Below are 21,137 nucleotides of genomic sequence, written 5' to 3'. Positions count from 1 at the left end.
CGCAATGGAGAATATGTGGTCATGAGTAGCATGGATCGAAAGACGGAGAGGATGCGATCACGGATCTGGCGTTATCTTGATGAACGGACCATGCTGCGGGCGCAGGCGTGATGGCGAAGGTCGGGATGAGGTTGATCGGGGTCCGACGACTCGTCTACTGCTAGTGGAGGAAGATGCGATTGACCTGCTGCGCATTTGTCGTAGGAAATTTTGCCCACCTGTCTGACGACAAACACAGGGGGGGACCGAGCCTGGGGAAGAGGTAGCCAGTATCACTTAGCGTGGTGAAGCAAGTACTCGGCACCTGGATTGACGCCCTGACCACTTGCTCTTAAACCCCCCCCCCCCTGGGAACTGCTTGCGACTGGCGCAGGGAACACTGCGAAGTCGCGTCTGGCGCGCCCCTCAGCGGCCAACTGCTGGAAATACACAACCAGAACCTATGCAATTTACGGCAATCAACGTCCCGTGTTTGGTTTACTGCATCGAGACTTCTTTCAACTCCCTCTGTGCTTAGAGACCTGGAATTTTTGCTTGTTGTTGAGGGAGACAGCCACTGGCGATGCCATCATGTCGGCCAACCGCGAGCATCGTATTGCTGGCGCTGTCGACAGCCTGATCGCACACCTGGTACCCAACGATCCCCACGAAGACGACGCTGCTGCCCAGGAAAGGCATGACAACTGCTTTGACCTGGTCAAATCAATCTTGGACGGGTAAGACTATTCACCATGCTTGGAGTCTCCAGCCTACTATCTCACTTATCGACTGTCGCTGACCCAAATTCACTGCCCAGCCCCGCGTCCCCCGCCATTTCCTCCGATGTTAACCACGCTTCCGACCTGATCAAGCGAAAGCTCATACAGAGCAACCCAAGCCAAGCCTTACGATTTTCGAACCTCTACACGCGCCTCCTCTCTCTACCGGTGCTCGGCCAGAAGTGGGCTATCTTATACCTCCTCTACCAGCTTGCCGACTCTCCAGATCCAAATGAGCCACTACCCCTCCCCCCGCCGAAGCCTCCTTCCCAGGCGCCGCGCGAGCCGTCCAGAAACCATGAAAGGGGTCAGTCTATGACCTCTACGCCAATCTCAAGAGAAGAAGAACAGTTCAATGACGCCTTCGCTCCTGAGGGCCTGAAGAAGTTTCCTCCGAACAATGCCAGAAAGAAGTCGGTTGACGAAAGAAAACCCGAGGAAAAAGAAAGGGAGAAGGAAACGGAAACAGAAGAGGCCGAGTCGAACAAGAGACAGGTGGCATTAAAGTCAACACTGTTGGCCGACAACTACACCGACATCGAACCATCAGAAACAGTCCTGTTGAGGGACCTCCCATTCACACTCCAAGGTCTATCATCCACTACGCTCCCACTTTCAAAACCAGATACCGTGGTATTGCCCCCGACACTACCATCGCCAATTATATCCCTTCTGCACACGGTTTCCGAGCCTTCGTTGCTGTACCGACGCCTGGAAAGCTTTGTAAAGTCACCTGCTCAAGGGCTGCTTCGACAGAGTCTTCGAGCCGCAGTAGGCGGTGAGCTACGGGCATATCTGAGCCTCGTAGCAACCCTCGAGGGACAAATTCGCAGAGCCCTTTCTTCACTGGACGAGTCAGCGCCAAGAGGGGGTATTGGCAAAGCGGGAGTGACCTTGAAACGATGTGTAGTATGGACGCGCGAGGCGACAATGGGGCTGAGACTAATGAGTCTCATTGCTGAAGAGTCAGAAAGCAGGCGAGGCGGTCAGCTGATCTCGCTCATACATGGCTTTTCGTCATCACATGGAGACCCCATGGTTGCGGCATTTGCCGAACGTCTTTTGGTTCATGTCACACGCCCGTTCTATGACATCTTGCGCCGGTGGATCTATGACGGCGAGCTTCTCGACCCCTATTGCGAGTTCTTCGTCAAGGAGCAGCAGCAAACAGATGAACCAAAGACTGGCGGAAGCAGTGTCTGGGAAGACAAGTACGAGATTGATAAGGGCATGATTCCTAGTATCATCACTCAAGACTTCGCACAGAAAGTCTTCCTCATTGGCAAGTCTCTCAACTTCATCAGACACAGCTGCGGCGATTCACAATGGGTCGAAGACTACTCCAAGGCTGCGTCGAAGGAGCTGCGCTATGGCGACACAGCGACACTCGAGGCTTGGATCGACGAAGCCTATAAGACTACGATGAAGCGTTTGATTGACTTGATGGCGAATAAGTTCCATCTTTTCGAGCACCTACAGGCTCTTAAGAACTACATCCTCCTTGGACAAGGAGATTTCATTGCCCTACTCATGGAGTCCCTGGCCGCTAATCTAGACCGCCCTGCTGGCGCACAATACCGTCATACACTCACGGCCCAGCTCGAGCATGCTATCCGCGGCTCCAACGCCCAATATGACTCACCTGAAGTCTTGCGTCGTCTTGACGCTCGTATGCTTCAGCTGTCACACGGTGACATTGGATGGGATTGCTTCACTCTCGAATACAAAGTTGATGCGCCTGTCGACGTCGTTGTCACCGACTGGGGTAACCGCCAGTATCTCAAGGTCTTCAACTTTCTCTGGCGCATCAAGCGTGTCGAGTTTGCTCTGGCTTCCACATGGCGCAAGTGCATGACAGGCTCCCGCGGCGTGCTCCAGAACTCCGACCCTGTCGTGGTCCAGACATGGAAGTCGACACGGGGCGTTCTCGCAGAAATGATTCACTTCATTGGCCAGCTGCAATACTACATCCTTTTTGAGGTTATCGAATCATCCTGGAACGAGCTCCAGAAGCGCATTCACCGCGAAGGGTGCACTCTCGACGATCTCATCAAGGCACACACACGATACCTAAACGATATCACACACAAAGGCCTTCTCGGCGCTCGGCGCAGCGTTCGTCACGTCGAAACAGCTACCGGGGAAGATGACCGCGGCTCGTACCTAGCACAGCTGGGCGACCTCCTACGCGCCATGCTCAGCTACCGTGACTCCGTCGATGGTCTCTACAGCTGGAGCGTTTCCGACTTTACACGGCGTCAAGAGGCCGATGTCATGCGCATCTCGACCCGAGCTCCTCGACACCAAAAGAAGGCATCGACGCCTGGCCCCGACGGTGATGATGACAACCGCACCGTCGCGTCCGAGTTCCCGGTGCTTCAGGAACGTCTTCGCCATCTCGGTTCTTCGTTCCGCTCCCGTCTGCAGATCCTCCTCGGTGACCTTGCCTACCAGCCCGACGTCGACATGCGTTTCCTCGGAGTCGCGATGAACTTCAACGACGTCTACCAACCATCAAGGAGGAAGACCAAGACAACGTCAACTGCCTCAGCGAATACATCCAGGGTGTGAGAAAGGCGTCTGTCTCGGAGGCGCTCGGCGAAGTCGGCGTTCGTAGCGACCATAACGAAAGGGGCATTGTTCACTGATGAGTCCGGCCGTGCCAGCGCTTGCGGCCTTTTGAGCGTGTGATGGAGGACTTTTACATTCCATGGTACAGGCACTCGATCAAGCATAGGACTTTGGCGTTGCATACAGTATGGGACGGGAGATGTTTAAATTGATTGGAATTTTCTGTGTATAGACGGAAGGTACCTATGAATGACGACAAATTACCCATCATGCCAACCTGTCTCTGATTAGTGATTATGTCCACCATGTATGTTGTCTTATGCCAAATGCCGCACACATCAAGATTCCGTACTACCGAGTTCGCTACCACCACACCTCACTTCACCACCGAGAAAAGAGAGCCCAAGAATTTAGAATGGAAACTTCATAACTATCATGCCATTTCGTCATGGAATCATGAGCCAAAGAAATCCCAACCCCACCCCCCAAAAGACAAAGGGAATAGGCGCAGTCTGGCCAGGAGATGATCTATCTGATCTTTGGGTAAAGCCGCTTGATACGGTTACCATGCAGTATTCTCACAAGAGAAAAAAAAACAAGAAAAGAAAACGACAACCGAGGGCAGGCAAGAAGCCCTTTGCCCTGCTCCTCCACTCCTCCAATCGCCGGTCGATGCTCTGACAGGATTACCCATATATACATGATGTGTTTGCGTACAATGCAGTATTGACCTCCTTTAGGAAGGCCCCTAGTGTTCGTGAAAAAACTCTACAACCGTCATCGCCGCATGATGTCTTTTGCCAAGAGACGTTTCTCTCAGGCCTCTAACAGAAAAAAACCATTTTCCTGGTTCCCTTTTTGTTTCCGTCCTCGACGCCAGATTGCTGCGGAGCCGGTGCCGTTTCAGGCACTCCTCGAAAGAATCCAGATCTAGTCTATACACGAAAGTCTTTCAAAGGCCGGGGCAGACAGAGGAAATGCTCAGTCAAGTGCTGAGCGATGCCTCCAAGCCGTTAAACTTTCAATTCTTTTCGAAACAATTCGTTGATGATGCTGTGGAAGCAATGTCCATCAATAGGGTATGTTGAGAACGTTGTTGGAAGGATGTCGATTCCAGCGGGTTCGTATCGTGAAATGTCGCCAAGCGTACAATCAGAAAAAGACACAAACGCAATATACGCTGCCTCACGGAATTGATCGTTAGGCTGAACCGTAGCATCGTTATGTCGTAAGTGAACGCCGCCGCAACAAGGTAGTTTTCAAAGGCCAAAGCGAAGTATATGCTCGCCTTCCAACGCCCTTGCTATGATTCCAACACGATTTCGCCGTATCCACTTCAACAGCGATGCAGCCAGAATCGTAAAATCCAGACATTTCGCAAAATCCCCATGCGCTCCAATGGTGCTCGGAGGCGAGAGAAATGTGAGAGCCGTCGATGCGGCTGTATAAGTAAGCAGACGTGCTTAAACGTCCATCATTTCAGTGTCTTCGTCAATGACGGCGTCCTCGATCGTCTCATCGATCAAGGCTTCGTCAATCAGAGTGGGAAGTGAGGTGGACTCGCTAGGTCCCCACACGCCCTCAAAGACGGTTGCAGCTGATCTGCGACGATCCGCGACCCAGGTCATCGCAGGAGTCGACAGCAGCTGCTGGATAGTAGGTCGCTCACTCGGTTCAGGTCGAATCATCCAACGGACTATCTGGTCGAGTGAGCTGGGGTGAAAAGGGTCGCTCATGAAGTCGGGGGGCGACCTCAGCTCAGTGCGCTTGCGGGTGATGAAGGGGCTGCTTGAATCATCCATCACGACGTTGACTCTGGTAGGGGCAATTCCAGAGTGAAGGCTGATGTCGGGAGCGCTGGTTTGAGCCAGAAGAGGGTCATCGAAGGACTGCATGGTCGGCACTCCAGCCGCGTCGCGTTGAGCACTAGTCGTGGTGGTGGCACTGAAGGTCAGGCTAGGGACTTCCGAAAGGTCACCAGAACGCAGGGCGATCCAGGTAGGGCCATTGTCAGGAAGGACAACGTTCGCAGCCATTTCGATAGTGATGAGTCCGAGAGAGAAGATGTCCGCGGGTTTGTTGAATTCGCCACGAAGGATCTCGGGGCCAATGTACTCTCGGTCACCCTCGGCATCGACGCCCTTAGCAGCAGGCCACTCGGTGGCCAGGCCGAAGTCACCAATCTTGAGGATGCCCTCAAAGGTAATGAGAATGTTAGCGGGCTTCAAATCGAGGTGAATGAACCCAGCCTCGTGAATGCTTTGCAGACCCTGCATATTCGTCAGTCATGTCAATGCCAAGGAAAGTCCGGTCAACTTACCAGGCCAATGTCATGGATGACCTTCCAGATACGGAAATCATCCAGTCTGCCCTTGCGGCCGACATTGCTCAGGAACTTGTCCAGCGTGCCCTCATCACAGAACTCGGTCTGGATGTACAGGTACTGGTTGGCCTCCCAGCTGTCGACATAGTGAAGCACATGGTCAGCGTGAGTCAAGGCCTGAAGCGCTTGGACCTCTCTCAGCTTGGCTAGGCGATCCTTGGGCCCCGTGAACGGACGGCGAGCCTTCTTGACAGCGTAGATGCGGTCGGGCTCAGGACTTTCGCGAGAGTTCTTCGTGGGTGTTCCACTAAACACGGAGAGGAAGGAAGCGCGAGAGTAGCCAGACTTCACCACCCGGTAGACGGAGGAGAATTCACCCTTGCCAACCATCTCAACCTTGTCGAAGCGAGAGTAGAGAGAGTCATCAGCATCAGCACCGCCGCGGACATTGACTGGGGTCATGAGCTGAGTCGTGGTGCTCTGGAAGGAATCGCGTCCAGAGGGGGTGGATGGAGCAGCTACGCTCCTCGGCTCAGGTGGGTTAGAAATCGAGAGGCAGCTGGCGTCAGGAATGACCATGTGCGTAGAGGGGGTTCGAGGAGAGCGCTGTTCAACTGGGCTAGCTGTATCGTGAGAAGTAATCTTAGCCAACATGTCCTTCTGAGGCTCAAACGTCGAGGGACAAAATCGAGTCCGTAAAGGCGAAGGGGCGCTGAAGCCCCGACAGGATCTCGAACGACCAAACGACGGCAAGGAAAGACGCGAAGTAGGAGACAGTCCGCTGGTCGGAGAACCAGTGGAGCCAAGGGGAGAGCTTGACAATGGACCACTGGCGCCCCTATTGTTGGACTTTCTCTCTGGAGTACACTCACCAGTAGATTCTCTAGAGATCATTGGCCGAACGGCGGAAAAGGGCAGCGATCTCTTAGCACTGGGGCTCTCGATGCTCTGCTCACTCAGGTTGCTCAAGCTAGGGGTGAGACCCTGCTTCGTGGGTGTCGGGGGGGCGTCAGTAGTAGCAGTTGCGAGGTCGACGTTGAAGTTGGTGTCAAGGGAGAATTTCTTATCATCGTCCAAACTCAAGACACTGCCTCGGCGGGCATGGCGCGATCCCATGCGCTGGAATATGCCAAGGCCCTTTCCTGGGTTGCCGAATGTGCTGCGAGATGATGGAGCTCCCGGTGCGTTGAAAGGGGTTGATGGCATACCACCGAACGAGTAGCGGTTGTTCTTCTTCATCACACTGCCAGGCGGTGGTGGGAAGGTGGCAAAGCCGTTGGTGGGCTTCTTGCAGGGAGTGTCGGGCATGGTTAGCTTGTTGTCGAACTCCTCGGGGTTGCGGTTGACCTTAGAGACAAGGCCCGTAGACATGAAGGCTCCAGCCCAAGGCTTGGCCGCCTTGAAGGGAGTGACATTCTCGTTGTTGTCCTCTTGCATGAAGGAGGGCCGAGAAGAGCCATAAGGCATCGACTTTGCGAAATTGATGGGAGCGCGGGGCTTCTCGAAGAGCGACGGAGGAGGCATACTGTTATTCTGCTCCTCCAGGCTGTTTCCCGATGTTGAAGTGACCAGCGTCTTAGACAGCGGGTGAGGCTGGTGTGATGAGCGCTCAATTGGGTGAGCGGAAGGGTTGGGCAACGGTGGGTTCGATGAGAACGGGCTGTCGCGGGGAGCTTGAGGGGGAAGGAACTGATCCATTGACAAGCGCGGTCTGTTCTTGCTGTTGGGCGTTGAAAAGTCTCCGCTCATCTGTGCCAGGTGGTTTGCACCTGACCGACGTCCCCAAGAACTCCGGTCGTGTTGTCTTTGCTGGAGGGTGGACTTGCGCAGTGATCCAGTCCGGCGCGGGGCCTGGGGAGGCGGGGTCGGTGAAGGGAGAGGGTCCCGGTTTGAAGAAGAGCCGGATGATCCAAAGAGCTCGTACTCGCGGTTGGCTTCGTCGTGAATGTCAAAATTCGTCTTGCCCGGGGTGCCGCTGTTGCTGTTGTTGGTATTCGCGTTGTTGTCAAAAATGTTGAAATCAGGTGTGGTCTGGCCAAAACTTGAAATTCCGTGCAAACTGCGGCGCTTCGCGACCGGGCTGCCAAGCGAGGCCTGGTCAAGATTCATAATGGCGTCGCTGCGCTTCAGTGCGCCTGATCCCGGGACTGCCTGCAACTCGCCCTGGCCTTCGATCGACCTAAAAATACTCGCTTGCTGAGCGTGACCGGTGCCGTCAAGATGGAAACTGTGGCGTGATGATTTTTGAAAGTTTGATCTGGACAGCGGGCTGACCTGGCCGTTATTTTCCTGGCCGGGGCTCTCGGAGCTTGAAGCAGACGAGGGGCAAGAAGGAGTAGAATTTCCCGAGTCAGAGGTAGCGTTCAGAGCGCGCTTGAGAGGTGACTTGGGCGAGGTTCGAAGCCGAGTTACTGGCCGCGAAGGGCTGCCCGTCACCTTGGATGACTTTGCAGAGCGCAGAGAGAGGCGGACGCTGGGGCGGAATGGCGTGGCCAGGCTTGGGGGCGAGCTCAAGGGCGTAGTAGAGGTCAGCATGGAAGGAGGAAGGCCAGCTGGGGTAAAGCTGAGGGGTTGCTGGTCCTGCAGGCCGCTGATGCCACTGTTGCTGCCACTGCTACTAGGTGGTGTTGGTGTTGGTGTGTATCGTCGGCATGGCGATTGCTGCTGGACTGGTGTGTGGGATCCGCTGTGAGAGCTATCGGTGCTCTCAAGAGAGTTGGTGCGCGCAAGGCTGAACTTGGAGGGCGATCTGGAGAGTGATCTTCTCAGGCCCCTCACAGAGGAGGCAAGCACGTCCACATGGTGGACATGTGTTGGGCTGGGAACAGTGAGTGTTCCTCCGCTGCTGTTAGAGAACGACATGTTGGTTGGATGGCGTTCTTTGAGTGTCTTGTTTTGTTGTGTGGTCTATCGTTTTTTCTCTTTCTTGGGATTCGCTGTCAAAATACAAAGAGCTGAGCGCCGTAATGTTGGTGTATCTTCGCAGCAAGCAATGAATCAATCAATCCTGGGAGGGCAAGCAAACTGTCGCTGGGTATTGGTCGTCGGAATACTGTTTCGCTGGCTGCTCCGCGTAGGTGGTGGTGGAGCAAAGGTGCGATCGATGGATGGAGATAGGGCGTGTCGATTCGAGTCGAGTCGAGGGTTGGTGGTTGGCCTATGGCGCGTGTGTTGTTTGGCCTATACGGGAACGTGTTGGCGAATTGAAGAGATGCGGACTACGAGGGCGCAGCTTCCCGAGGCGCGCGCGGAAGTGTGTATCGTCGATGTTTCGGGGTCCTATCCCAAAGCGGTTGTTGATAGGACGGAGGAGACTTGCGGGAGTCCCTCAGGTGGGAGCAGTTACACGTGGTTGAGGCGATGAGGCCTGGATGGGCGGAAAGAGCGCCCTCTTTCTTGGTTCGATGCTGGTGGGACGTGGTGTTGCAGAAAGAAGTTGAAGGGTGGAAAAGGAGGGAAGGGCCCAGGCAGGAAGCAGAAGGGAGGAGGGCCAGGAAGAAGGGACGGGACGGGAGCGCAAGTGCATCTACTGCATGGCGCTAAGGTCTGAGGGGGGATGTCAAGCAGGAACGGTTAGGCATGCGTCTTGCTTCGCATCTTCATTCCCCTGGTGCTTGTGTCGCGACTTGTGATCGGCAGGCGACTCTTTCAAGTCATGGCCAGGAAAAAGAGAAGCTGGGGTGGAGGGGGAGAGGAAGTAGGGGTCCTTTCTCTCTTTCGCGTTGTGTCGTGTCGTGTTGGTGGTGGTGAGAGTTGGTTGGGTGAGGCGGGTGGCAAAGCCCTTTGGGCAGTGAAGGTATCTCTGACTCTTGTTGGCCTTGTAAACTTGGAAGGCTGCAGACAAGGACAGGCACCCTCAGAAGGCAAAGGATGAGTGTGAGAGAGGGCGAGACTCGGGCGCAAAGGAAGGTGGAAGGATGCGCGGTGTAAGAGGGTGAAGTGTGTGCGTCGGGTTGTGTGAGAGAGAGTGGGTGGTGGGTGGTTGGGTGCGGGAGCGGGTGCGGATGCGCCAGTACAAGTGAATTGCGCGCGCGCAACAAAGTGGGTGGGTGAAGTGCTGATAGTGGGCTGGCCTGGGTCTTGCTCTATCTTGGTGGGAAAGTTGGGATGGGATAGATGGGCAGGACAGGACAGGACAGGACAGGACAGGACAGGGCAGGCGGGCAGCCAAAGGCCTTGGACACACTGGGGGATCGCAGTCAGAATGGAGCCTTCTGGGTGGCTCTAGGCGCTGAGGACGCAAGCTGAGTGGATGGTTCAGGTTTGGAACGGAGAGAAAAGAAAAGACCCAAGTCCTGGAAAGCCGCTGCTACTGCTTTTCGCGATGGCGCGCGTGGCGTGTGTGTTGTTTACACGACTTCCGAAAGAGGAAAGGTGGTGGCTTTTCACGTGACAGACGCGTCGGGAGCTGGTGGGGCTGGCTGGTCTCTGCTAAGGAAAGACCGACCTGAGGCTGCAGCTGGTCGCAAAGTCGCTTGCTGTCGCACCTGCAGGTCCCGGATTGGGGAAAAAACAAAACCTGGAGAGGCATGAAGACGTCTCAAATGAAGAATCCCGAGGCTTCATCATGTCTTGGACTTCGCATTCGGGAGCCGACAGTCGACTTTCTTCTTGTTGTTCGTTTGTCGCCCAGTATCAGACATCAATCAACAATGTGTCTGCAGCCCCCCTCCCCCCGTCGTCCCTCGCCCGCCCTGACATCACTAACAACTAACATGCTCGAACCCAACGGTCTGGCATCCAAATAGACCAGGGGCCGTCCCCGGACACAACCCAGGGGATGCCTTTTCGGACGTCTACCAGCACCGCTCATTGGCTGCGTCTGCCCTCTGCCTGCAGGGTCCCGCCCACGCGTCTGAGGTCTCATGCAGCCATGCCGCACCTCATGAGCACACTTCACGGAGCGAAAATTGACACAAAAAATAACATACTGAAATCCGAGAGCAGACGAGAAACATCAGTCGAGCCCCTATTTTTTTCTCCTTGGGCCTCCTGTTCTGTGCGTCACGACTTGCAGCAGCGTCCGCCCACCCGCACACTACATGGAGTCAAGGGTCAGCATCTTGCACGTAAAAGACCAGACGACAGGCGAGCGAGCCTTCCCACCAGGGTTTCTCCAGTCCCAACACACTGACGGTCGACCTGAGGGAAAAGGCGCCTGTGCGACTGTGCCCCTCTTTGCTAGGTTCCATTCTCAGTCGTGGATTGTGGTCCTGCGGTGCTGGCCTTACCTCGTGCATGCCTACCACCTCACCTCCCCGCCGGCCGGATCCCGTGTGCCTTGATCAGTCGCTCGCACACTGCAGTAGCTGCTGCAGTGTCAACTGGTCCCTGGTCTCAAAGCCACGATTCGACTGCCACTTGTCCGCTTGACGCTGACGCTCCCCATCCAGACGCAGCGAAACGCTCCTCTGACTCTTACCCTCTCTTCAGCTTCGCTGTGTCAAGACGCACCTCAGCATCATCACCTTGCGAAGAACAATGACTGCATTTGCGACTGTCGGGCAGCGGCAAAAGGTGGGTTCATCATCAAAGTGGCAGGACGGATGATCCATGGACGATGGAGCCAGGCCACTAAACAAACGCGACAAGCCACAGCCGAGACCAAAACAAAACAAAAAATGTTTTTGTTTTGTTCGCCAATGTCAACAATACTTATCATTTGCGAGCCTCACCACCAGTTTTGCGAGTACCCGTCAGCCCAGCGCCCTTCGGTCCCTACGGCGTAGCTGAGCATTCGGCTGAGGCTGCTACTACCACCGTCACCACCGTCATCGCCATCCACCGCCAAACAGCATTGCGTGCTTGCCTCACCACCTACCAGTGGCATACCTCTCAGATACCCGGACCCTGCTGTTACGCACATCGGTCACTTTTCCTATCCGTTTTACTGTCCATCGCTCAATGGGGGGAATGACAGGGTCCGCGATTGATTGCGCCCGATATTACGATTTCATGCTTGCGACCGCTATCATTTCGCTTCTGTCTTCATCGTGACCTGCGACTTGCGACCTGCCCATTGTGTTCAACATTGAAAAGCTCCAGACGACAGGCAACATCTAGCTTTCCAGCTCGGCTTCCAGAAAGACGCCGGCGCTGAATGGTCCACCGACCGGTCCTCCCATTCCAGGAAACCAGAAGTCTCCTCCCCGCTGTCTTTTTCTCCCTGAAATCTCATTTTCTGCCCACCAGCGCAAGAAAGTCCTGGAACATTGGGAATGGTCTGGATGATCTAACACTTCGGGCGCGGCAGCGGCTTACAAGGTTTCCTCTAAGAATAAAAAGGAATTGGTGTTTCTACCCCCTCCCTATCCGTCCCGTCACCTCGTCACCACTAAACTACCGACAAACTGGCCTCATTCACTGATCCTCGCCACGCTATCTTCACCCGTTGCTCCTCTTCAACGGGCTGTTGGTTGCGTCAAAAATAACCGGGCTGCGACAAGATCGCGCTCCCGTTTCGGTGGCCCACCAGGGCGGGGAGGGGCAGGAGCTTGGATCGCCGTTCGAGCCTCTCCTCCCTCCAGAGCTCGGACACTCTTTGACCTCTCTTTTTTTATTAATTCCACACAAGAGACAAGACGGCACGGGAACGACTCGTCGTATCGGGCGGCAAGACAAGGGATGGACGGGGTGGCTGCAAGGCGACGCAATGCCCAGGCCAAGATGCAAAGGTATCATCAGGGTTACACCAATACGCAAGATATTGAATCCAAGCCACACAACCCAAAGAAAGAACCATAGATGACACTGGATGAGATGACCTGAGGTGGTGAAGACCCCGTTTTTTTCTCAGTGTCTCCTCCGGTCAAATCTCTGGTATACGGTAAAATGCAACATGTTCGCTTCCGCACGTGCAAAGCAAAAGGTTGAGAAACAGATCGCCTTCCTGTCAGATGTATCGTGCCGCAGTTGCAGCGGAGGAAGAGGACCGGGAACAAGACAAGAGACGGACATCCAACCCATGAACAGAGTGGCCCCCCTCACTCAGATCACCGTCCCCAGTGCTCCTCTTTGTGCCACAGCCCGCGGTCCATCGACCCCGAAACCTGGGCAGAAGACCCAGAAATTGCTCGATATTGACGTCTCCTCTGCTCCGAGGCCCAGCAGGCAGCCAACAGGCCCCCAGAAAATCTTCCCGTCCTCCGAAAGCCACTAATACGGTAGGCAGGTATCTATCTAATCGGGAGAATGCCAAAAAACCGACCTCCAATTTCCCATCTGGCCCCCCTTCCCATATTACACCGGATATCATATTAAAGCACCCTTTATTGTTGTTTGTTGATGGGTGTAAATTCAAAGTCAACAAACAAATCAACAACCTCCCCTCCCTCCCCTCCATCGCCTATCGATACCGGTGGATTCCAATCCGCCACCCCTTGAATCCTCCCCTCCCTCTTTGCCCCTCCCCTTTCCCCTCCAAGGCCAGCAGCTCATTGCCAATGTCATCCCCGTATTGTAGGATCCTCTCCCTCCCCTCCCCCCATCTGCGACAGGCACAGCACAGACTCCCGACCTCCGAAACAACCGCCGCGTACAAAAAAACGACGCAGAGCGACGAATAGTACGGGGCGGACCGCCGCGCGGAAGGGAACGAAAAGAAAGGGATGCAAGCAAATAGGCGATTCGAAGAAACAATGTCTCTACCTATCTGCAAAACCCCGTCTCAGACAATCGTGTCCACGGGAAAAGAGAAGATATTAATTTCAAGAAGGAAAAGAAACCGCACAAAAGTATATTGGTAGTAGACAACAGTAGACAACAGAGAACCAAAGAAAAAGAAATGGCCCCTAGAGGTAGCTAGCTATTGTAGACCGTTGCCGTCTGTTCAAGCCCCCGTTCCACGTCCAGCCTGGCTACCGTAGCCGTGCGTCCGAGCCGGGCTGGCCGCGCAGCCGCCGTTGTCGCCACCCGAAGTGCACCCGGGACCAAAGGTCATGAGATTGTTTCCCATCTTTGCTTCTTCTTCTGCCGGAGACGCCTGTTCTGCGTCTATTTGCGGCCCCGTGGCTGCTGTTGTGCAATCCGGTGACGTGGTACGCGACACACCCGTCTCTCGCATGCCATCACATACGCGACCTCTTTCCCGTGCCGTGACCCAATGCTGAAGACAATGGATCACGCCTGTCTCGGAATGTCCTGGGTGACTTGAGATTCGCCTCATCCCGAGAGAGAGGCTGGACAAAGGGCGTCCACGTCGAGCCAAAGTATACGCAAGATTTTCCTGGATAGAACTGACCAAAATCTCATGACATTGCAATTTCTACGCTAATAGTTCGTGAAAACGACGATGAATAACCCGATGGGAAGTAACTAATAGACGTTTCTCTCCACTGATTTTCATCATATCCTCCTAGTGATATGTTCGCCCGTAGTCCGCTAAGCAGGAATATGACTCCATGAAGATCAGATTCTAAGGCTCTAGATGGCAGCACGTAAACATGCCAATGCCCGGGTGCGGGAAGATTAATCACAAGCGAGTAGCAGGACCAGTCAGCTCATGAGGCCGAGCGGCGTTTGACCGCGATAGACTGGATGGACCGTGAGGAGCTTCTCGAGGAAGGAGAGTCCATCCACACATCTGAACCCCACCATCGTAACTTGCTTATACATGTGATATTCCCTAGCAAACTTTCGATTAACGAGATTGGCGCGGTGTGAGTTGCTACGATGGTCGATCGATCAACGCTGAAAGTGGTGGCCTAGGCCATGTGAAGCCTCCACGTCCAGACAGGACGTCATTATATAAAATTGCTTCTTTGAGCTCGGTTCATGCGGGTAATGGGAACCAGAGGAAGAGGAGGAATCTAACGTACACCAAAGCCACCCCAGCGGAACCCTTTGTTCGGGTTCACTTTGACGTCGGCAGTCGCAAGCCAGCCGCGCCAACCATGCCAATAATCCAAACGCCACAAGACCCCAACGTTGTCCGTTTCTTTGTCGATCGAGTCGACCTCTTTTCCTCTAGGAGCCCAATATCTTGGATGTCGAAGTTTCTCCCTGTACAATACGAGGAGAGCCAGCCTTGAATGCCACGCCTCCAGTAAAGAGAGATAATGTGCTGGGTATCAATTATACAGAAAAAACAAACAGCCACTCCGCAGCCGGTAATGAAGTCTGTCCGTGGTTCACTCCACCCCCACCGCGCGTCCAACGGCTTATGAAAGATTCCTCCGAATCCATTCTGCCCAGGAGCAGAGGTCTTCCATCACCTCAAGCAGCTTGCCCAGATCCTCCAGAGTAAGTTGCGTGTGTTTGCCCTTATCCGCTGCCGCTACATCCTCATCAACTGCGGGCACGATATTTTGCGATACGATGTGCACCCGCCCATTCTCCTGGATCTGAAGATCAACGTTGGCGGTCGCATTGCGGAAGGGGAAGACGACGTGTAAACCAGCGGACGGATGTACAGTCAAGACAACATCGATTGTCAACTCTTGTTCATTGTCTCCAAGCTTGTTGGACATGAACATCTCGTATTCAGCTGATGTAGTCGTCGTCGCCTCGACCGTATCGATGGACTGGTCCTTCTCAGGCAGTGGCTGTCCAGATATGTCTGAGCCGAAGCTCCTCTCAAGCAGTGTTGATATCAGAGCATACTGGCGAAGGATGGGTAGCATGGCTACAAGTTGCCGAGGGTGAGAAAAGGAGAGCTCAGTCACGGTTTGTCCATAGACTGGCTTGTAAATGAGAAGCGTGTTCTTGTGTCTTCGGGAGATTGTATTGCCGTCGCCCGGGACCTGTATCGCCCTCCGGCAAGAAATGACACGAAGTTCGCTCGCATCGTGGTTGGTCCCGTCGGGTATAGGGAAGGATATGCTGTCAAACGTGTGGATTGGGACCAGCATAGGTTGGGACGCCGCGCCTGTCAGGCTGTGCAAGTTGTTCCACACGGATTGTGGCACTATGACTGGCGGGGCCAGTGTTGCAATAAACTTGACTTTCGGAAGTCTTTGTGTACTGCCATCTGGGCCCACCATATCCATACCTTTGTCCTTGTTGTCGTCGGTTTGCGGGAGGCTCGTCGCCTCTGGCTCCTGCCAGTCGATGCCCGATGCGCCAGCGAGGATGTCGTCTGGACCAGGCTCAGCAACAACCTTTTGGGATATCCAGCTCTCTGATACGCGGACGGGCGGGAATAACTCTCCGTCATCTAGCGCTTTGCAGCCTATGAGAATGGACCAGACCTTCTCTTGCTTCTCGCAGTATCGGACGGTCTCCGTCTTGGGTATGACATGACGTCTTTCCGTCCAATACTCGACACTGAGGCCGACCATGTCTCTGGCGTGCATCATCGGGCGACCGCTTTTCATGCACATGACTGTGGTTTGAAGAAAGCGCGCTGGCTTCCCGCCCATCGCGGCATCTTCCTGCAGCTTCGACAGCTCCCAACGGAAGAGACGCTCCAAGCACTCAAAGATGCCAGCCAGAGCCTCCTGGCAGTCAAGTCCGGGGATGACACTGAGCTTGTCAAGATTTGCGAGGCGTTCCAGATTCTCAGAGAATTTGTCCAGGGTCTTGGTCAGAGGACTTTGGTCCGGCCGAAGCTGGAGATCCTCGAGTAGAATCTTGGCGGCTTGGTCTTTGTGCCTCGTCACGATTGGTGCCGACTCCGGGAACGTCAACGAGACGTTCTCCACAACGTTGTTGTTCAAGACAATGTCCACCGTCAGAGCCTGTCCTGCTATGACAAGCATCTTGGTCTTCCTGCCGTCGGCCGACCGGTGCTCGTCCCAGATGCTAGTAAGACCTGTACGGAGGGTCAGTCGCTCGAGGCCCGCTTCGCTCACTCGTCCTTTCGCTTTCTGCCAGAAAAACTAGTCAGTCTTCGTCGCAGAACCAATTTGACAGGTTTGACTGACCCCAAGAATATCAATGACCGAATCCAGGCGCTTGATCTTGTCATCCTCGCCCATTCCTCCCAGACCACCGAATCCTCCGACACCAACATGATCCAAGCCAATATCCAATCCGCCGCTTATTCCAAGGGCGCCCATAGCTGCTGCGGCAGACGGACTGTCGAAGTTGAGAGCGCCATTAGGGTGTCCCATAAGAGTAGTCGAGGTCGCAGGCGATTTCTTAAACTGCTGAGGCGAAGACCGAGGACCCCTAGGGGAGAAGGCTGCATGGGTTTGGGACGCTGAGAAGGGTGTCGAGACCGGTGGTGTCGCTGCAGCAAGCTGTGAAGGTGTCCGGCCTTGTTGCGAAGCGGCATGCTTCATCTGAGTCGGAGTAGCCATCGTTGGAGCTGGGCGATCGAGTTTGTGGGCGATCGCGATTTATGGCTGAATCCGACCGCGCCGTGCTATGTTGCCAATTCTCTCGTGATCATCAAGAGGCGAGAAAAGCCTATTGCCAGTGCGAAAGATGTGCCAAAAAACAAAATGAAAAAAGACGCCGCAGGAAGTAATTCTGTATACTGGCAGGGGAATGAAGACGGCAGCTTCAACCGCAGGTTTGGAGGAGTCGACACGCAGTTGACCGCGTCCTGCAGTAGCAAGGGTAGCAAGGTGAGAAGGAAGGCACGTCAGCTCCGGCTTACTTGCCTCGGAAAGCACACACATCCGGGGTTTAACCGGGATCACACCCACGCCTTCATTCGTTGACTGCACATACTTGAATTGATTTCTAGTCTCGTTCTTCTGACAAAGAGGACCTACCTACAAAATGCACACTTCTAGTAAGCATGGTTTCAGCATATATGATGTCGTTGCGCGAGTGACACCTAGTTTTGGATTTGACAGGCCTTTCTCCATATGTTTTCGTTTGATGCTTCGTGAACATTCTCATCGAGGCGTTTTAAAACAGGAGACCTGAAAATCGGCAGAGAGTCACCTATTGAGCATTCTAGTGTTTGATGTCGAGGTTGCAAATACATCATGCTGGTCTGACGCTCCAATGTGGCTGTGAACTGGCGCCAAAGCAGGCATGATCACTTGAATGACGCGAGAGGCTCACAGCAAAATGAACAAGTTTTTTTCTGAAGCAACAATAGCTTTTTATTTCCGTTTCGTCAAGTCGTTACCTTAAAGAGACAGTTCCCAACGTCTCACACTTTTTGTGAAAGAATAAAAATTCATCATAAAGTCATCATCCTTCCCTTGACACGCTCGGTGCCAGATCCCCCCTGTATTCAAGACAGAAAAGGAAAGCGGAAACAAGGTAATGTAGGTGATCAGTCCTCAAAGTAGTGTGGCTACTTCGCCCGAGCTCATAACAGGCGAAGGGAAGCGCCATGGGGTCCCAAATCTCCGTCTCTTACGTGTGTATGTTGCCCCGAGGATCAATGAGAAAAACAAAAAAAGGAATAACAGCCGAGTCTTTAGAATTAAGTCCCTCCCCCATGCAAGCGTCAGTCATCAGCATGTACAGCCGTGAGGGCATTTAAAATCAGGGAATGAGAGTCGTCAATCGTCATCATGTAACGTTGATGGCGGAAAGTCGTCTCGCGAATACAAAGACAGATAAGAAAATGGTGCGCAAGGAGCGACGAGAAGCGTCATTTAGATGCCTCTAGATCATCAATTCAGACGTTCATGACCGATCATGTCTCGTACCCTGGTTTAGCCACAACGCCTCAAATGAAGTGTCAAACGGCATAGGTTGGAAGATATCGACTCGGCGAAGGTTTTTTTTTTTTTACCTTCGTCGCGGCTGCTGGGCCATCACAGGCGGGGCGTACGCCATGGCCGGGACTTGTGAGTCCAAGAGGGTTTTGCGACGCTTGAGATCCATGCCGCCGCCGCTTGATGGGCGCTGCAGGTCGTCGTCTTCGTCGCGCCCGCGCTTGATGCCGCCAGCACCGTTCATCTGGGCTGCGTATCCGTTTGACATGGATCCCATATCGGCTTGAGGCTGGTAAACATCGCCGGTTCCGGCTCCAGCGGTAGTTCCACGGTCGTTACTCATTACATTATACAAGTTGCTTGAGGGTTGTTGGGGTACACGCGGAGGAGTGTTGTAACCAGCTTGCTGGGAGTAGTATGGTTGAGGAGCAGCAGCTGTGCGGGGAGTTGCGCGACCAGACGCAGGCGGGTGGCTCGGCGAGCCGGTCATTTCAGGGGAGAGGTGCTGATGTTCAGCGGGTAGGTTTCCGACGGCAGGAGCAGAGTAGTTGTAGGAAGCACGGCTGGCGTCATACGCGCCACTGTCGTGGGTGTATTCGGCATCATGGTCATGCTCAGCTTCCTCATCCCCGGCAGATTGACCACCGGATTGATCAGCGTGGATAATTCCGTTGGCGGGTTTCTGGTCCTGAGGAGCGCCAGAAGTTGCGGGGCGTGTTGTCGGAGGTCCCATGTCGTTCTTAGCGTACGGGTCGGGCTGGCCGTAGACGGGGCGGTCTTGAGAAGCAGGATTGGTAGCTTGGTACGGCGACTGTTGGGCGGAAGGGTTATACATCGGTCTCGAGTTGTCGTACTGTTGCGCGCCGGACTGATACGATTGCATGTTCTGGATAGTCGTTCCCGGGGGTGTGGAGGCCGGTGTTGCGGGCATTGAACGGGCGTTGCTCAAGCCGGTATCGATGGACATCGGGTTGGCGCCTTGAGCGCTGCCCATTCCTTGACCCTGTGCCCACTGGAATCCGCTGTCCGAAGCGTTCATGTTCCCGCCCATGACGCTGGAGGCGCTAGTCGGCGGCGTGGGGAAGGTGTGCGCGCGATCAAGCGAGGGACGTCCCATTTGAGCGTGGGACGGCAGCGACTGCTGGGGCCCAGGCAAGCTCATGTGGTGATGATGTTGCTGAATGGAGGGTAGCCCAGGGGCACCGGTCTGAGGAGCACCGCGCATTTGGTTCTGTTCTTGCTTGCGACGTTCAGCAGCAGCCATGACCTGGTTGGTGCGGGTCTGGTTTGTGGGGTGGTACAGCAAAGCACCAATGTTGTGAACAAACAGCGGGTACAGGAGCTCCGTAATCTTCTCCTTGTTGGCGAAGTCGAGTGCCCTCTCAAATGGAATCCTGCGTCGCGTTAGCTGGAACTCGGCAGTAGACGCGTCTTTGCTGAGCTCAACTTACCAGACACCCTTCAAATGCATCGGGCCAATCTTTACAACATGTCTCACTTTTTCGCTCTTGAGAATGCCGTCTCTGCGGCCGCGGGTCATACCAGCAACGTTGAGAAGCTTGGTGCCATTGATCATGTGATTGTCTGCAAAGGTGTCAACGACTGCAGTTCTAATTTGGCATGGCATTGCAACTTACCCTCACGGCGCGCGACGCAGATACCGCGGGCCTCGACCTGAAAACACAGACTGCCCTCGTCTTCCCACAGCGTAGCTGTCACTCTGGGCTTCATTCCTGGGGGAGCAACCTGTCCGGTGGTGTCAAAGCCTTGGAAGCCTTGGGTTGCTACACCGGGCAAAGGAAGGACGTTTTGGCCCATCTGGCTAGCAGGTTGCGCACTCTGGGGCGAGGTCAAACCATTGGCGTAGCCATACTGGGAGTACTGGGGTTGCGGGGCGTACTGGGGCATATGAGTCGGTTGTAACGGCGGGTGCTGTGAGTGGTAAGACATGGCGCCAGAGGTGACGGTCTGGGGCGGCGGCGCCTGTCCAGCGGACATGTGTTGCGAGTAATACATGTCGGCAGCGGGTTGATTCATGGCGGGGTAGCTATCGTATGCACCGACCTGCTGGCTTGAGGAACCAGGAATGGTAGCGGTGATGGGCAGAGTAGGAGATGGGGTCTTGGGGCCGTTGGAGGATGCGGCCGAGGTGAAGGACGACTGCGAGGCGTGCGAGCTTGAGGCGGACCCAATAGAGCTGACCCGGGGTGACGAGGTACCCGACGAGTATGCCTGATGCGAGTTTGGCAATGGCAGAGACGGCACTCTCTCGCTGCTCATGTACCTCTGGGCTGCGTAGTTGCTATAGTACGACACGTCGGTCGGTCCCCGGGTTTGCACTTGAGAAATCGACGGTAGATCCAGCTTCACGGTGTTGCCCCGAAGGTTCGTACCTGACGCCAGACAGTCAGTGGAGTCCGAGTCGCGAAGCGAGCCTCTGGACTGCGGCAGCTGCAAAAACACACAAGCGTGGAAAGAGCAGCAATTGTCTTTCCAGGCGTCGAGCGTTGTTCAGTCAAATTGACCTGTCCAATCGGCGCAGTCGATAGCGCAGTTGGAATCAGTTGGCGAGGTTTGACGGCGCAAAAAAAACCGTAGGGTTGTTCGAGCGGTGAGGGTGCTACCGGGCAAGATGGAACGATAACCGTGGTACGAGAACTTTTCTTGAGTGAAAACAGATCAGGACGGTCGTGGGGCGTCGTAAGCAGTCGTTAAAAAAGAAACCAGAGCTTCAGTAACATTAGCATCTGATTGTGTCAAGCCGTGGGAACTGTTGCAATGGCTATTTCGTATCGGTGAGGTCGAACAGAGAGTAGTCTTCAGACGTCGGTCGTCGAAGGGCAGAGTAAATACAAGAGATTGGGTTGACCTCTTGGTTCTTTACTTGCTTGGCGGGTTGCACGAAGGCGCCGAGGACGG

General features: G+C 54.5%; 4 protein-coding genes across 4 annotated transcripts; 1 reads left to right on the top strand and 3 right to left on the bottom strand.

Annotated features, from left to right (window-relative positions):
* Window positions 1-570: 570 nt before the first annotated feature.
* alp6 (Spindle pole body component alp6) lies at window positions 571-3,329 on the top strand (the record flags this gene model as incomplete). Its single annotated transcript, XM_037328457.1, has 2 exons — window positions 571-716; window positions 797-3,329. The coding sequence occupies 2 exons, from the start codon at window positions 571-573 to the stop codon at window positions 3,327-3,329; spliced, it is 2,679 nt and encodes an 892-aa protein (XP_037172604.1).
* A 1,463-nt stretch (window positions 3,330-4,792) lies between these two features.
* wee1 (Mitosis inhibitor protein kinase wee1) lies at window positions 4,793-8,514 on the bottom strand (the record flags this gene model as incomplete). The annotated part of the gene is made up of 2 exons (XM_037328456.1): window positions 4,793-5,599; window positions 5,650-8,514. 2 exons carry the CDS (start codon window positions 8,512-8,514, stop codon window positions 4,793-4,795), a joined length of 3,672 nt encoding a protein of 1,223 aa, XP_037172603.1.
* Window positions 8,515-14,810: 6,296 nt separating this feature from the next.
* Window positions 14,811-16,892, bottom strand: CGCA056_v013211 (uncharacterized protein; the record flags this gene model as incomplete). Its single annotated transcript, XM_037328455.1, has 2 exons — window positions 14,811-16,457; window positions 16,515-16,892. The coding sequence occupies 2 exons, from the start codon at window positions 16,890-16,892 to the stop codon at window positions 14,811-14,813; spliced, it is 2,025 nt and encodes a 674-aa protein (XP_037172606.1).
* Window positions 16,893-18,291: 1,399 nt separating this feature from the next.
* Window positions 18,292-20,498, bottom strand: STUA (Cell pattern formation-associated protein STUA; the record flags this gene model as incomplete). The annotated part of the gene is made up of 3 exons (XM_037328454.1): window positions 18,292-19,612; window positions 19,670-19,802; window positions 19,856-20,498. 3 exons carry the CDS (start codon window positions 20,496-20,498, stop codon window positions 18,292-18,294), a joined length of 2,097 nt encoding a protein of 698 aa, XP_037172605.1.
* Between the last annotated feature and the right edge of the window lie 639 nt (window positions 20,499-21,137).

Source organism: Colletotrichum aenigma, assembly GCF_013390185.1.
Source record: "Colletotrichum aenigma strain Cg56 chromosome Unknown KSG_Cg56_contig09, whole genome shotgun sequence".
In the NCBI taxonomy this organism is placed as follows: Eukaryota; Fungi; Ascomycota; class Sordariomycetes; order Glomerellales; family Glomerellaceae; genus Colletotrichum; species Colletotrichum aenigma.
The sequence above is the reverse complement of the archived record's forward strand: the minus strand, read 5'-3'. Positions and strand labels throughout refer to the sequence as shown.